Below are 15,891 nucleotides of genomic sequence, written 5' to 3'. Positions count from 1 at the left end.
TTTATTTATTTTTCAGAATTCAGGCTTCATACTCCCAGCATAACAAACTTATTCCACAACAATAATCATACTCGACCTGTTCCGTTAATAATAATAATATGTGGGGACATCTCACACACGGAGACCCCCCCCCAAACTAGGCAGAGCCTGTGATATGAGTATTGGACGGCAGATATATTAACACAGATGCATGCATTCATATTATACGCATTAACACCCAAGACCCGAGTACAAATTATCTGTTGTTAAACAAATATCTGCCCCAGCCGGGAATCGAATCCGAGGCCTCGGCATATCAGCCAGGGTCACTAACCGCTACACCATTCGGTCGTTACACTGTGGCCACCTGTTAGACCTACCTACCCCCATAGCTACCTCAGTTACCTTCTAGCTAGCTTACTTGAGGTGAGTGCCCAGCACAATGTATAGGAAATGCCCGTGGACAATAGCCACCCCCTTTCCTAGGAACAAGGGTGGTGGGGGTTGTAATAGAGTGGACAAGTCCTAGTGTTCGTGCGTTTGAACTAAAAAAATATAAGTTATAATATCATTCGCGAGAACAATAACAAACCCGTTATAGGTTGGTAACATCATTTTGAATTAAAAAGTTTTTTTACATAATTCAATGAATATATAGCGTCGAATTCATAGCGGCGCTGCCTGCCCACGGTGTAGCGGTGGTGGTACAGCCACCAGAGTGCAGGTAAGTAGTACATAAGTACTATATGTGATACGTTTATCTCCCCGTATGTCCAATGGCATACCGCATAACTGCGCCAAATGTACCCAAGTAACAAACTCGTATACTCCGCCTCGCATTAAAATGCAACGAAATACCGTCTTAAAAACTTGGTAGGCGCACGGCAGCCACGTTACACACGTAAATGCACGAAACAGCATGAGCACGTAACGGCGCAGGTGGGCACGTGCCATCCGTGAACTTTCAACTCATACGCCGCCCGACTGTTAATGTTTAAAACGACTTAAACATTTACGTGCTATAGCTGCTGGCTGCGGCCTCCGCTTAATGTTAATATTTTTGTTACGTAAGTATCATTGTACGTAAACTATCAATATAAAGTCGTCAAAAGCTGTAAGGCTGATTCAGTATGAATTCCGCCCTCGACATAAACTGGTCCAAATAGTCTGTTTCCATATAATTATGGAATTAAACAACTAAGAAACGGACATTACCCGGTATTTTTAGAAAATTAAGTTGTGTGATTTCAACATTACAAGTCTTTACATTACAATTGTGATTAATTTAACCTTTTATTCGACCGCAAAACTTCCCACACAGCGAATCCAAATTGTTTTGTTGGTCGATAGTCTCACCACATTCAAACTTTATCCAATAGTCGGCTGTTCCGAAAAGGTTTGCTCACTGACCTCATACGAAATTAAAATCTAAAGTACCCAATGTGTAATTATTTTGCTAATAGATTTTCCACGAGTAAATAGAAAAAAGGTTACGTGTAACCTCTGTAGGCTTTTCCTATAATAAGTTTCAATTTCATTTCATAATATTATATACCTACTACCAATAGAAAAGTACTACATATATCTTTACAGTACGATAAACTGTCAAAGCAATCCGTTGACACTCTTTGCTTTGACACAGTCGTATTATAGAAATAGTACCTTTTACCAAATACAGACCCTCTTATACTATCTTATCAATCAACACACCACAGACCGACTCACAGTCCAGCCACCAGTATAAACCTACGAGTTTAACAAGGTTCCAACTAGCTACCACGGTCACTCCCCGAAAATTCTTCGGCAAACTTGCCAAGAACTAGCAAACAATCCACCGCCCGTAGAACTCCTTCCATTAACCAAGTTAGGCTGCCTCGATTAAGGCTTCAATAATTTATTCATCGGCATCCATCATCGGTTGGCTGCCGTATCTGTCTCGGGAGGGGCCACTTATGCTCGATAACAGCGCTGGTGTGCCACGGGTTATGAGCGGCCGCGTCGTGGCTTGTTTAAGTGTTTTGTACATAGATTATTGATGTATGAACAAGATGGTGCCATTCATACAAAAATAAAGAATAAAAGTGTACCCTTTTTGTTTACGGTCAATACGTTTTAAGTTCAACCTAATGATAAACATTGTACCAATGAATAAAGTCACTGAGCTTCTAACCGAACTAATACAAAATAACAAGTAAGTGGTGGAAGTGGGGTGTTATTTGTCGAGAAGTTTCTTTTGCAATGACACTCCATCTAGTTCCTATCAAAATATCGTCAGTATTTGGATGTGAGGGACGGAGATGTGTGGGCCCTTGGGGATCGAATTATCGAAGGAGTCAGTTTAAGTGGCGACGAGAATTTTATGAATTGGTATGTTTAGATGATACCTATCGTTGCCTTTATCTACGAGCACAATCCTCATTTAGATGATGAGCCTTGCAGGGTTCATGTCTGATACTTACTACTTTTATTGTTACATCCTATGTATCTACAACAGGAATGCCAATAAACATTTGATATTTGGTTACAAAATTTACAGCTAAAAAGTGGCCAGCGGAAATCATCCTACGCTTAGACAAGTAAGCCCCATCCTACGCTGCTTTTGCATAGCTATGATCTTTTTTAACTTCACGAATTTAAATTCAATTTTCAGCAAATATTATTGTCCAGTTCCTGAATGTTGGTTTAGATAGCTCTAAATTAAACATTCAATGCTTCAGAATCTGCACTAATAAAGCCTTAGAATTTATTAAGTACTTCGCCTCATCCTCACTAGGTAACTAGGTAGGTACAGTCACAAGGAAGAAGTATTCCAACTCACGTAGCGGCGACGTGAACGTTAAAGATAAATGAACTTGGGGATAAACTGACTTTTCAATACGTCTGTACACTCGCTGCCAGATTTCCTACGAGCCACTTCGCCCGTAAGAAAAGTATAAGTAATTACTTTGAAACTCTACATACAATTCGGAACTTTTACATAATGGTATTTCAATATTATGTACAAATTTAACGTCGAAATGAATTAAGTAAATTCTTACGTTTATTTTGAACTTGAAACTTTTCCGTCAATAATGTTGCGCTGCTTAAATTATTTTATCTTACTGACACGTTTACCTACTTGTATGATTTTTAAAACCTAACGGTACAGTTAGATAATATAGCAGTTTTTGTTTATTTTACGAGTCACCTTCGTAACAAAAGTATATATAAATAAACAAATATGTGGGGACATCTCACACACGGCTATTTGACCCTAAGCTAGGCAGAACCTGTGTTATGGGTCCCCAGCCGGGAATCGAACCCGGGACGTTCGGCATTGCAGTCAGGGTCACTAACCACTACACCATTCAGCCGTAGGATAATCCGTTTCAGAGCTATGAGTTCCGAGACGGAACACGTAGGCCTCCAAACTGCTAGCACCCTTTACTTTAAGTTGGCGGTCAGTAAAATATTAATAACCTTGACCACGAGAGGCGACTCGTCCATTTATGTTGAGAAATAAACGAATCGTGACCTATTCGCTTCATGTCCATCGCGACATAAGGACTAATATTCTAGTCTATGCTATACAAAATGTATGAGCATACAGTAACGATCACCCTTGTTGACCACTAAACGTTTTACTAACACAATTTTAGGTGCCAAAACCTATTTCCCTTTGAATTAAAAGGTTTTTGAGTACCTATAAGTAGTTTTGTTAATGTTGTTTATAACTATAAATTTGTTTGTAGTGTTTTGTAGAGTGTATTTTGTATTCACATCACCATCAAAGGTTTTCCGCTGGTAGTCTAGAATCAGAAGTAGCCTTTGGCATTACAGTTTGTTAAGGATTTGTTTTTAAGAACAAAAAAGAAAAATTTGCCATTTTTAAATCAGAAAATTTAGCTGAAACGGAATTTTCATGAGCAGAGCAAACAACTAATGAGGCCTAAAATGTTTGTCGATTCACACCTGGCCGGAGCGCAAGGAGCCGGCAACTTCGCGGAAATTCCGAATTCCCTCTTTGACTGCAGCATGAGCAGGTGGCGACATAAATATTTGGCAATGTAACAGCGCGAATACATTTTCCCGATGTTTCATATTTAAAAGCAATTATTTATTCAGCTATTTTCCCTACTTTGATGGTGAAGTTGTGTAACTTAGTGAGTGTTGCGGTGGATGTGTGATGTGTGTTTGAGCGCGTGTGTGTTTGAGTGAGTGTGTGTCCGACTGTTCGTGTGTCAAACAAAGAGCGCCGCATCGAAAGGTTGTTTAGTTCGTGTGCGGTTTTTCTATAATTTAATTACGCTGCCTTTTGTGGGGATTTTGTTTAGTTGTTTTAAGCTTGGAGCAAAGTTGCTTTAGCATTGAAATCCTTCGGGTCTGAAAGCGTTTATTAGAAATAGTTTTGTAAACAATGTTGTTGCAGTTCATCATAGTCACACAGGTTACAGTTCAACTTCAATTGTGAGAAATATACCTTAGGTAATATACAGGGGGTTAACAAAATAGCTTACCGGGCCAGATCTGTCACGGCAGTTGGCGGGGAGCCTAACGAGCCGCCGGCCCGCAATCCCCGGCTGGGGTCGCGCTGCGCCCCGCGTCTAGTAAAAACTGCAGCTGTCACACTCAGCACTCTAGACAATAGGTGGCGAGGTAGCAGCTGGATTCTGTAGGCTCGTGTTTTATAGGTTATGTTTGCTGGGTAGGTACCTAGTTGTAATTTTATTTATTGTTATATTTACGTATGTAGTCGTGATAATTCAAGACCAGTCCTCTTATATGTCTTCGTTTTTTAATAAGCTTGAATAAGTTTATTGTCTTCACTATGGGATGGCTATTTCGGAATGGGATTAAAATTGTCAAATGATAGAATGGAAACAAAAATTTAATTATATTCCACTCCCATTGTGTTGCTATAAGCTCAAGAAAATCATAAATGTAAATGTGTGTTTGTTGTTTTACACATCACATATTCTGATCAGTTATTTATGTTATTGTTTGTACATTTTACCCACTTAGGAGCTGTTTTTTATCGAAATATTTACTAAACGAATCATGTAAGTAAAGTTAATAATACCTACTTATATACTCTTTCTCAAAACATTTAATGAAACTCAGGAGAAATACAAAAACATCTAACGTATTTTCACGTAAATTACAGGGATGCTTTAAATCTCTTCAAAATTAATTGTTAGAATGAGTGGGTGCGTTGTTTAGTCTATCAGTTCAAATAATTCCTACAAAATAACATGAATTAAGTTCCTAAATAAGAGCTGCCTACATAAAACATCGTATTTTCGATTTCGTCTTTAACAAAATAACTGAAAACGAGCTACAAATATTAAAAAACAAAAGCCAATAATTTTATCTCCTGCCCAAATTCTTTTCATTTGGATTATCTTTTTCTCCATCACATACATCGCGGACCAACTTGCAACACACATTTTCCACAAAAATAAAGATACAGACTGATCAAAAATTCTCTCAGGTCGTTTCGATTGGCTTAGCTGCGCTGCGGGGGTCGTTGAATTTACAAAATTAAGTATAGCGCGCCCGGAGCAGCGGCGCGGGTCGCTCGATTTCCGCCTTGCGACCTCGGCCGACTCGCTTCCGGCGCGCCGCTATTTTCGCAACACCCTGTGTATGCGGCATGAGGGAGCGATGATTGTTATGTTGACGCTCTACGAGAAATTTAAGCCAATTTGGTAGGGTTGAAAATTGTTTTATTATATTCAGTAACTTCTTTCTGACAATACGTTGAATGTGAGGATTGCTCTTAAGTCCAAGAATAGTGAACTCTGGATTGGTCTTAAGTCTGAGAATACTGAACTCTGATGTCGATATAACGTTTTGTCGGAATTCAGTATTGTTGGACTAGGCTTGTCGTATAACAGTTTGTCGAAAGAGTTTATATCCAACATGTCATAGCTACTACTGTCCCATTATCGCGTCAAATAGGGAGCAGCCCCGAGTCCCCGTTGTTCTATGGGAGAAGCAATATCGGTTATGTCAAAAGAGAGCAACATCCTTACAAAAGCTCTCAATGGGCCCTAACATCTCATGATCTTAAATAAGTCAATATGGTGTCGTTAAACGTAATCAATAATGTCAATTTCCGTTATAAACACCCTTCTATTCTATTCTATTCTATTCTCTGTGGGGGTGTAAGTACCTGCACCTGGCTCTCTCGAATGGAACCTTTGTGCATATCCCCAAGGTCTAAACTGCCTTCCTAAGCTTGGACCATTTCCACACCACGCTGGTCTACTGCGGGTTGGTGGGTTCACATATCTAGATGTGCTAGATCTAGATATGCAGGTTTCCTCACGATGTTTTCCTTCACCGTAACAGCGATGGTATACATTGTATTTAAGTTAAAATAACTCATTGGTACATGTCAGCGCCGGGATCGAACCCGCATCTCTGGCGTGAGAAGCGGGCGCTTACCCGACTGAGCTACCACCGCTCTCTATAAACACCCTTTAAACATGGTTTAGTTTGAATGATAGGAATTTACAAGTTTATAAAGAATCTTAATTTATACTACCTAGTGTTTACTGTACGTTTGACAACGATTTTCGGAATTAATATGTCATTGTGTACTAATTACATAGTAAATGCCATTTCGTTATGACTTCGCGATAAGCCCGCTGGTCGCGTCGCCGCGGCACGCGTCATGTCGCGTCGTGTCGTCGCGTCGTGTCGCCGTCGCTGCGGCTGACGGGCCGCGGTGGGAACTTAACCGCATTATTTATTCACACATGGTATAATAGGTATACAGAGTGATTTGTTTTATCAATCCTGGGATGAAATAGAAAGGTGTTATAAGTTTAATGTATGCTCGTTGGCGTGACGTAAGTTATTGTTGATGATTTTCCATTTAAAGGCTACCAACCGGCTATATAAAGTTTTATGTTAACTGACCAAGAAATATCAAGGTTCCAGGTTACACAAATTCTAAATATTTAAATAAAACGTAGCTATACCTAAGTAATAAATCGTAGTGATCCTGAAGGCCCCCCCATTTTTTATTTATCAAATTTCAAACAGTAGGTATACCTTTATGATTGACTTCATTTTAAACTCAAACTAATTTTTTCATGTTCCTTTTAAATGTGCCTTCGAATCGCTACCATTACTGTAAACATAGTCCAATCCTGTTATGTCCAAATGTTCAAAACTACTCACAAGGTTCGGGTTGCATAGCGAGTGCCGCTAGCACATGACATGAATCTGAAACAAACGACACATCGTTAGAAATTAAACACATTATTGTTTGGGGAAAATGGAAGAGATAATGATTTATGGAGCCGGGGAATAGTGTTTAGGCTGTTTAGGCGAAAGGGTGCGTATCCAGTAGACAAATTGGGTTTAGTAGGTATGCCAACTTATCACACATTGCAAGTTTAGCCATATTATTATTTTGCCTGAGAACGGAGCCTTAAGGTGAGCGTCCTTATATTGGTATCGTACGCAACGGACGCACGTCAGTAGGTGCTTCGTATAGAATATTATTATTTTATATTCGTAGTTCTTTGTATAGAATTTTACACAAGTGCGTTCACTTCATCGGCATTGCCGATGCCGTTTCTCCACCTCCATACATGACAATCCTTTGGATGCGATACGTAAATATGACATAAATGTACATCGGTCACCAGCCAGTGAAGTGTTACGCAAAAATAGTAGGTTTCAATGTAGCGATAGATTTTGACACATGAACCGCAAGTCATAGCCATCATCAGGGAGTAAAAGTGACACGCAGTTCGACTCTCAGCAAACAGCTGCCACGCCGCCGCCGCCGCACAATCCATCAGCTCAGCTCTCCCGCACGCTGCGTCATCACAAACACCGAACCATCCATAGGCGCCGTATTCATACTCTTCTCCTCAGCTTAGTGACAGGAATAATCATCACAACCTATGAAGTCTCCACTGCTGGGGCAAGGATCACCTTCCGAAGAAGGGATTAGTCCACCAGGCGAGCCCAGTACAGGTTGGTAAGAGAAAGGAATAGCCAGTCAGATTACCGTATGTTGTTGACCAGAGTGCACCAGAAGTCACCCAATAAGGCTACTTTCGTGTACTTACTAACAATATATCTTGATGTCTCAGAATAGTAACGGCCATCCGACCTCAAGCTATGCAAATCCTGTAATATGGGTATCGGAGAGCTGATATATCTACACAGATACATAATAACTACCGCGACACAACCTTATTATTATCATTCAGCAGTTAAACATCTCAATAGCTTCGAATCGACGTCCAGAATCGGTGACACAGAGTATAAATACACAGAGTAAGCGCGTGTGCACATCACAGAGTACCGAAGTTGAGCGAGACCGCGCCCGTGTCGACAGCTGTAGGCTGCCCGCACACAAGCGAATGTTCAGTCGCAGTAGAAAAGATAATTAATTGTGAAACAAAAAGTACCTAATCGTAAATTTAATCTGATAATTATTTAACATTATTAATTTATAATCAAATCTCAATTGACATTATTTTAACAAATCCTTATAGTCTATTCTATATCAAGCATTCAAGCCTAAATAAGAAGTTAGCTTAGTGCATTTACACGATAGAAGAAGAAGCCTAAACAGGAGGTAGTTTCTATATACCGTTGGGGAGTTCCTATTAACTGCCTTCCGTTTCCATAATCATATCAGCTCTTGGTCACCATCATAATAATATTATTTTGTCATACTAATATTATAAATGTGACAGTAACTGTGTCTGTCTGTCTGTTACTATGTGTCACGCCAAAACTACTGAACGGATTCGAATGTAATTTGGTATACGTATGGTCTAGACCCTTAAAAATTACATAGGATACTTTTTATCACGGAATTCCCACGGGAAAACTTTTTAAGGCGAAGCGAAGCTCGCGGGAACAGCTATACTGTATATTTTTCAAATACTATATACATACATTGTTTAATGAAAAATAATGAAATAAATGAACCATCCGAGGGCGTGCGGGCGGCCTAGCCCGCAGCGCCTCCGTCAGAGGTCCCTCTTGACCCACATCGCGGCGCAGTCGTCGCTAAACAAAACTTGCGGATTATTGAATGTGACTGCGCCTTAACAGACCTAATGCCAGGCATTACGGTCTAATTTCGACTGAATGCCGGGAGGATTAGGTTTCAAATAATACCCTCTTTCTAATATGGGTACACTCAAATTATCGAGGGTTACGATGATTTAAGAAGAGTGGTATATCGTTTGATTGATACGATTGTGCGAATGCAAGAAATAATATTTTATTCAAATTACAATAATTTATCGCTAATTGATAACAAATTTTCTCAATGAAACCCCAACTTCTACACATTTTCCCCTGTTGATGACTACCTGATGTAATCATTAAGGCACAGTTGATACTATAATGAAGTATAAATTATTTAATGAGGATTAAATCATCTAATTTATGAAACAAAAAAACTATTTCATTAAGAGCATTACAAGGCTGATGGGAATAACCTAGTTCTAACCTAATTCTTCTCATCTCTCTCATATGCGATAAACCATGACATTTAACCACTTGCCGGAGGAAAACTTTGCATTTCCATACTCAGATTTAACCGCACACTGCATTCTAATCCCAGGTGAATCTAAAAATAGAGATATGGAGGAAACACTATTACTTTTCCTTAATTCGTTATACGAGCTGTTTGTGTGCGTACAAATGTTGAAGGAAAAATCTATTTACACTACTAAGGCGAAGAAAAGGAATGTTATGACTGTGATATTTATGTGTGTATGTGTGTGTATCTGTGTGTGTGTGTATATTTCGATGTTTCCTCGTATTAACTTCGAAACTAATTAATAAAAACAAGAAATCATTATATTTCGTGATATCTATCGTTCTATGTGTTCGTTTGTTATTTATAAGATGACAATTTAAATAGTGAATACCTGTTTAATCTGAATTTGAAAGCCCTGTAAGAACCTTAAATTTATAGCAGTCAAAACGCAAATAGACCGTACTGGTCAGTTAAATTCAACTTAGTAGTCCATCCTCCTTAATTACTAAACTTCTTGGTGTTACGCAACACGCAAAGACTTCATTTTATTGTCTTTGCGGTCCAAGCCGGTGCGGTTACAAGCAAAGGGCGGTTTCCACTGTTGCCGTCATTACGAAGTCACTTAGATACGTGTTATAGTAGTAACAATAGACCTAGAGCGCAAATGTTTGGCTTGAATTGTAGGAAAATAAGTTAGGTACATCACAACATTCCATTACAAGCATACCCAAAAAACTATTCATAAAAGGCGCATTTAAAAAAAACTGTACAACATTTAAGCTTGTAATTTTAGGATCAGAGATAAAATAATACACTTAATTACACCCTTATGTTCATAAGGGTGTAATTCTGTGAAAAGTAATATAATTATATAATCGATTTCACCTATTCCTATTATTCTAATTAATTTAACACGAGCTTAAGTCATCACTACATATGTCAACCTTCTAACAAAATTACAATCGTTTAGATTATCTAATTTCATATTATACTTTCTTATTTAATAAAACACAGCTTCCTCATGCCTTTGATTATACTTATACAAAATGGTCGAAGCCTCACGCATAACAAATAAGTTACACGTCAAATGCCAAAGGCCAATACCATCAAAATCTTCGCCAAATTCTGTAAATCTCAATCAGAGCTTATAGTAATGTAGTCGTGTACTAGAAAGGCTCGTATTGAAGATCCTGACACAGCAAAATGGGAAGTTATTGTGCGAAGCCGAGGAAAAGGGCAAACGCGATACCCTCCCGCCCGAAGACTTGCTAATAACTATAAAGATAAATATGTATTGGACTTGTGAAAGATGTATGGAAAGTATTGAAACAGATTGGCCTGACCTTAGTAAATTGCTTACGAGGAAAGTTTGTCACGTGCTCAACAGCTGATGTTTGTTATCATTATTCATCGTGTCGTTTGGTGTTGACTTCACTAAACATCTGATGATATTATTATGTATTAGGGGCTCCGCCCACTGTTAAGAGTCGAGGTGGACTGCCTTAGGCCGCATACACGACGTTCACGAGATTGTTTATTCTTTGAACATTTCCATATTGCGAACAAAAATACACTGGTAAAATGTTGAATATGGCCGACACCCACAATGTGTGTGAGCGGAGCAAAACCAAATCAAAGTGAGATTAGAAAACTATTGCCCCCAAAAAGATTACGAAACTTCCAAAAATCACTGTAGCACAAGCGACATGGCTAGAACACAGTAATTTATTCGAAAAAACGAACAAGTTTTTTTCTTCTTTCGTTCCTATTTGACTTTTTCCTTTGGTCCCTCCGGACTCCACGAAGGTCTAAAGACGCGTTTGCAATTGGTTCATGGATTACTAAATTTGTTTATGAAGTCGAGATAACCGTGGATATATGGGTGGGGAATAAGGAATCACCCTCCCGAGTAGGCTATATTGGGTCGGATAACGATTTTTGAATTGCCCTGCCGCTGCTCCGATAGTAAACATGGATTTAGGAGGGTCATTGGAAATATTGACTGACGATTTTGCATATTTTTACTTTATTATTTGCGTATGAGCTTTAAAGAAAACGGCATGGATTTTCATACGCGTATCGTTGAATCGTAAGGAGGAAGACGGAAGGAGTTCAACTTAAAACTTCACGACTATTCCTGCTAAGGATTATAATAATTCTGAAAAATATATTACACAAGAAAATAACAGTTGTAACGACACAGAAAATACATTTATATTCGGAGTTATCGCATATACAACATAATATACATATGTATAACCAAACCTATGCCCTGAATGTCATAAGGGCACAAACCTCCAAAACTAATACAACGACACAACATAGACTCTGATTGCCTGCCTTTGAGATTGCACAGCGCCACCGCGGGTCATGGCGTAATTGAATCAATGTCACATTAATAGTCATCGGACTTAATTAGGAATACATAATATTATATTATAATACACTCAGCTGCCGTTGAATATAATAGGCATAACAGTTTATTTACCAAGATTGTAGGTGATTCAAATGGTGATTGGAAACGATTTTTTGCAATTATTACTTTCACTCACTGATACCTATCACTTCTACCTTTTGACCTCCTATTCTATTCTAAAATATCTATTCTATTTTATTCTATTCTATTATATTCTATTCTCTCTGGGGTGTAAGTACCTGCACCTGGCTCTCTCGAGTGGAACCTTTGTGCATATCCCCAAGGTCTAAACTGCCTTCCTAAGCTTGGACCATTTCCCACCACGCTGGTCCACTGCGGGTTGGTGGGTTCACATATCTAGATGTGCTAAATCTAGATATGCAGGTTTCCTCACGATGTTTTCCTTCACCGTAAGAGCGATGGTATACATTGTACTTAAATTCAAATAACTCATTGGTACATGTCAGAGCCGGGATTCGAACCCGCATCTCTTGCGTGAGAAGCGGGCGCTCACCCGACTGAGCTACCACCGCTCTAGAAGGGGGTTATTCTACGGCAAGATGTCAAGAGCAGATATGTCATGTGTTTTATGATCGCTGAATGATCGTTTTATTCAGACGTGACTATTCTCGATATCGATATAAATTACTTTTCCATGCGTATATTACCAACGTCATATTATTTGTCACTTTAGGCTTGAATCCTCCACCCCTTTAAAAATTGATTTTGATATCCAAATGGCAATACGTATATCTATATGTATTTTGTGTCTTGACTCTTGACTATATCTTAAAAATCTTAAACATAAAACGTATTTATTAGTCGTTTGTTTTGACAACGATTTAAGGAATCAAATATATTAAATTTGACACCGAATTAATTCTAAAATATTATTTGGTTTTGATTTCACGATAGGACTCCAGTAAAATAATTACAAACTTAAGCCACTACATTATTATTCTAATACTAAACTGCACACACATTAATCAATTTCAGTCCGAAATAACACAGCATAAAGCCTACTATCGTACAGAAAGCACAATAGAAAGTGTAAAGTAATCCTCTAATCCACCTGATGCAATGAGCAGCCAGTTCCTTCTACAATGTGCCATTTAAATGCATGTACCCATGCGGTGCGGTCTCAGAGAGTCATTCTTCTGAGGAACCCTAGCTACAGTTATAATTTAATTACGTATTTAGTTGTTAAGCTTTTTTAAAATCGCCTGTTGCTCGTGCTGGTCTGTACTTGAGAACTCATCAGTTCAATGTGCAATCTTAGCATGTATTAAAAAATTTCCATGTTTAATTCATGAAAAACAATAGTTTGAAAATTTATTAACCGCAATTCAACACTTACAAATTAAGTAAGTTCCATGTAACATAAACACTAAATCCGTATACCTGTACATAATATAAGTACCTCTATAATCCTGAATACAGTTTCAGGTGTTCAAAGGTGTTCAGGCCACCTGGTTGAGGTCTATTTAAATGCATACGGCGCCGCGCCGCCGCCGCCGCCGCCGTCCGGCGCGCCCGTGTGGTCGCCTCTGAGTGCTGCCCAAGATGCGCCAGGTGTATTTGGTAATAATATTATGAGGAGTTATATCCTACCTACAATAATAATATTATAAATGCGAAAGTAACTGTGTCTGTATGTCTGTCTGTTACTCTTTCACGCCAAAACTACTGAACAGATTTGAATAAAATATCAAATTTGGTATTCATAATGGTTTAGACCCTGAGAAAGAACATAGGCTACTTTTTATCCAAGAATTCCCACGGGAAACTTTTAAGGCGAAACGAAGCTCGCGGGAACAGCTATAAAAAAAAAAACACGCACTCACGCCTTGTACTAATGTACTCCCTGGCGGGGTAGGCAGAGGTGCATTGCTGCACCCACGCTGCCGGGAACAGCTAGTACTCAATATTTTATGTTTACATGTGTAGTAGTATTTTTGTTAATAATAAGGAGTAAATAGGTTGTTGGTAGTCAATAGTAGGTGCATTAATGCACTTTTGCCTACCCGGCAAAGAAGTATAGAAATGCAAAGCGTTAGTAGTTAGTAGTAGCGTAGTTATACCTATGTATTTGTATGTGCACAATTCAATCCCAACTTTTTTATGTATTTTCCAAAAACATAACGATCCATTAAAAAGTTCAATAGCACAATAGTCACAATAGCACAATATTACTGCCTAAATGAAAAATACTACCTTAATGACGCCTTCAGCAATAATAAAGTATATTTAACAGCGCATCATAATCGAAATTTTTTGGTTGGAACATTTTCATTGCTATTGAGTGTACAATCGATTTGATCAGTACCTCCACCCTCTCTGCAGGCTACACGTATATTTTCCTTGCACATGCTTATCTAAGGAAACGGGAGGCCTCCAGGTAAGGAGAGCTCAAGTATTATGTTACTCGAAGAAGCATCTAAATCTCACAGGATAAAACGGTGTAAGTACATCACGGTATGAATTTACATTGACTTTAATGTGGTAAAAGGATATCCCATAAGTGCACCAGATTCTGATGAATATTAAAGCCTCTCTTTGATGTAAGACGGTACCGTAATGCCTTAGGTTTTACTTTGACATCGCTTTTAAGTAAGTTAAAGATAGAATGAATAGTAGCTTTGTTTAGATAGATTGATATAATATTATTTAAGTATTTGTACCTCTGTTCTTGTGTGTGTAACACAAGAACACAAGTTACAAAGCTTAGGTATATACAAACACATACAGTATAGGTACAAAATAGCGATGTTATCGCTAAAAGCAAAAACCGATTGGGCTTTCTGTTTCTAACATAAATTTTTGTGAAAAATAAACAAAACTTATACTTATAAGTACCTATACAAAATATTCACCTATGTAGAAGTTAAACTTTTCCTCATTGTATGAGAGCTTATGGTACAGTAAGAGGCAGATAAACCTGACCCCCCTCAGAAGCATTATTAGTATGAGACGGGGGTCAGGTTTCTCTGCACCTATTATAATACTCAATCCATTGACTGACCCATTTACCTCTCTCATAAGAGGATGGTCCTTATTATAGTAAAAGAGAACAATCAGTAAAGGTCAATCACCCGCGATGTACCTACTCCTAACTTCAGGAACACCGAGCTCGCATTCAGAGTAAAACACTTTTGAAGTATTGGCATAAAATTCCCTATCTACCCTCTTAATGGGATGGCTGGTGGAGCCCCGTCTTCCTCTAATCATTCGATCGATCCCGGTATTCCCAGGTGGGATATTATCCCTCTTTCATACAAAACTGGCTATCTCTGCTAATGTCCCTTTAATCTTTCAACTAATTCCAACTCTCCGTGATGGGAATAAGGTGCACAGTCGCGTGCGAGATAAGAGTGTTTTCTTTAAACTTAATAAAACTTTATTTTGATCATTATTGATATTGCACTTTCTTGTTTTAGAATAGATTCTTGAGGATCCCTGGTGGTGCAGTAATGTGGCCACTTCATATTTATCTAGAAAGGTTTATTATATTTTTCATACTAACCTCACTAGATACGGCTATGCAGCTTAACTGTAAAAGTTGGATAGTGTAAATTTGATTATTGTGTTTGTCTACATTATTGATAGGAAGATTTTTGTTTTTATTAATTTTTAAGATATTAAAATCGGGTCAGTCGTTATCATCAGTTGAACAATCAATCAAATCATTGCTGGAACATAATTATACTTCAGTACGTCAACCAGTGTGAAGTTGGCAGCCTAAAGTTAGCAGCCTAAGTGTAGGCGACCAAATTAAGTAGGTTACGATTTGTACCACACATATTATTTAAAATTAAGGCTAATTTCATATTACTAATAAATACAAATGTATTAAATAATGAAAATTTAAAACATCGAATGACAAAACCGCAAAATAAAGAGTAAAACTAATTTTTTTAAACTCTATTCTCCATAAGTGGATGACGTTTCAACCATGAAGGAGTCGGAAAACCACGACCTAACCTAGTTA

At 38.3% G+C, this 15,891-nt stretch overlaps 1 protein-coding gene across 12 annotated transcripts in view; it reads right to left on the bottom strand.

Moving 5' to 3' along the window:
• The window catches only part of LOC105382920 (disintegrin and metalloproteinase domain-containing protein 11), a 388,227-nt gene that overhangs the window by 310,391 nt on the left and 61,945 nt on the right, over window positions 1-15,891 (bottom strand). For all 12 annotated transcript variants that reach the window (XM_048623425.1, XM_048623415.1, XM_048623418.1 and 9 more), the window contains exon 3: window positions 7,150-7,194. In XM_048623425.1, the coding sequence (XP_048479382.1) occupies window positions 7,150-7,194 (45 nt within the window). The remainder of the gene's footprint in view (window positions 1-7,149; window positions 7,195-15,891) is intronic.

The sequence above is a fragment of the Plutella xylostella genome, chromosome 10 (genome assembly GCF_932276165.1).
Source record: "Plutella xylostella chromosome 10, ilPluXylo3.1, whole genome shotgun sequence".
Lineage (NCBI taxonomy): Eukaryota > Metazoa > Arthropoda > Insecta > Lepidoptera > Plutellidae > Plutella > Plutella xylostella.
Note: the sequence above shows the minus strand (reverse complement) of the source record. Positions and strands in the feature narration are given on the sequence as shown.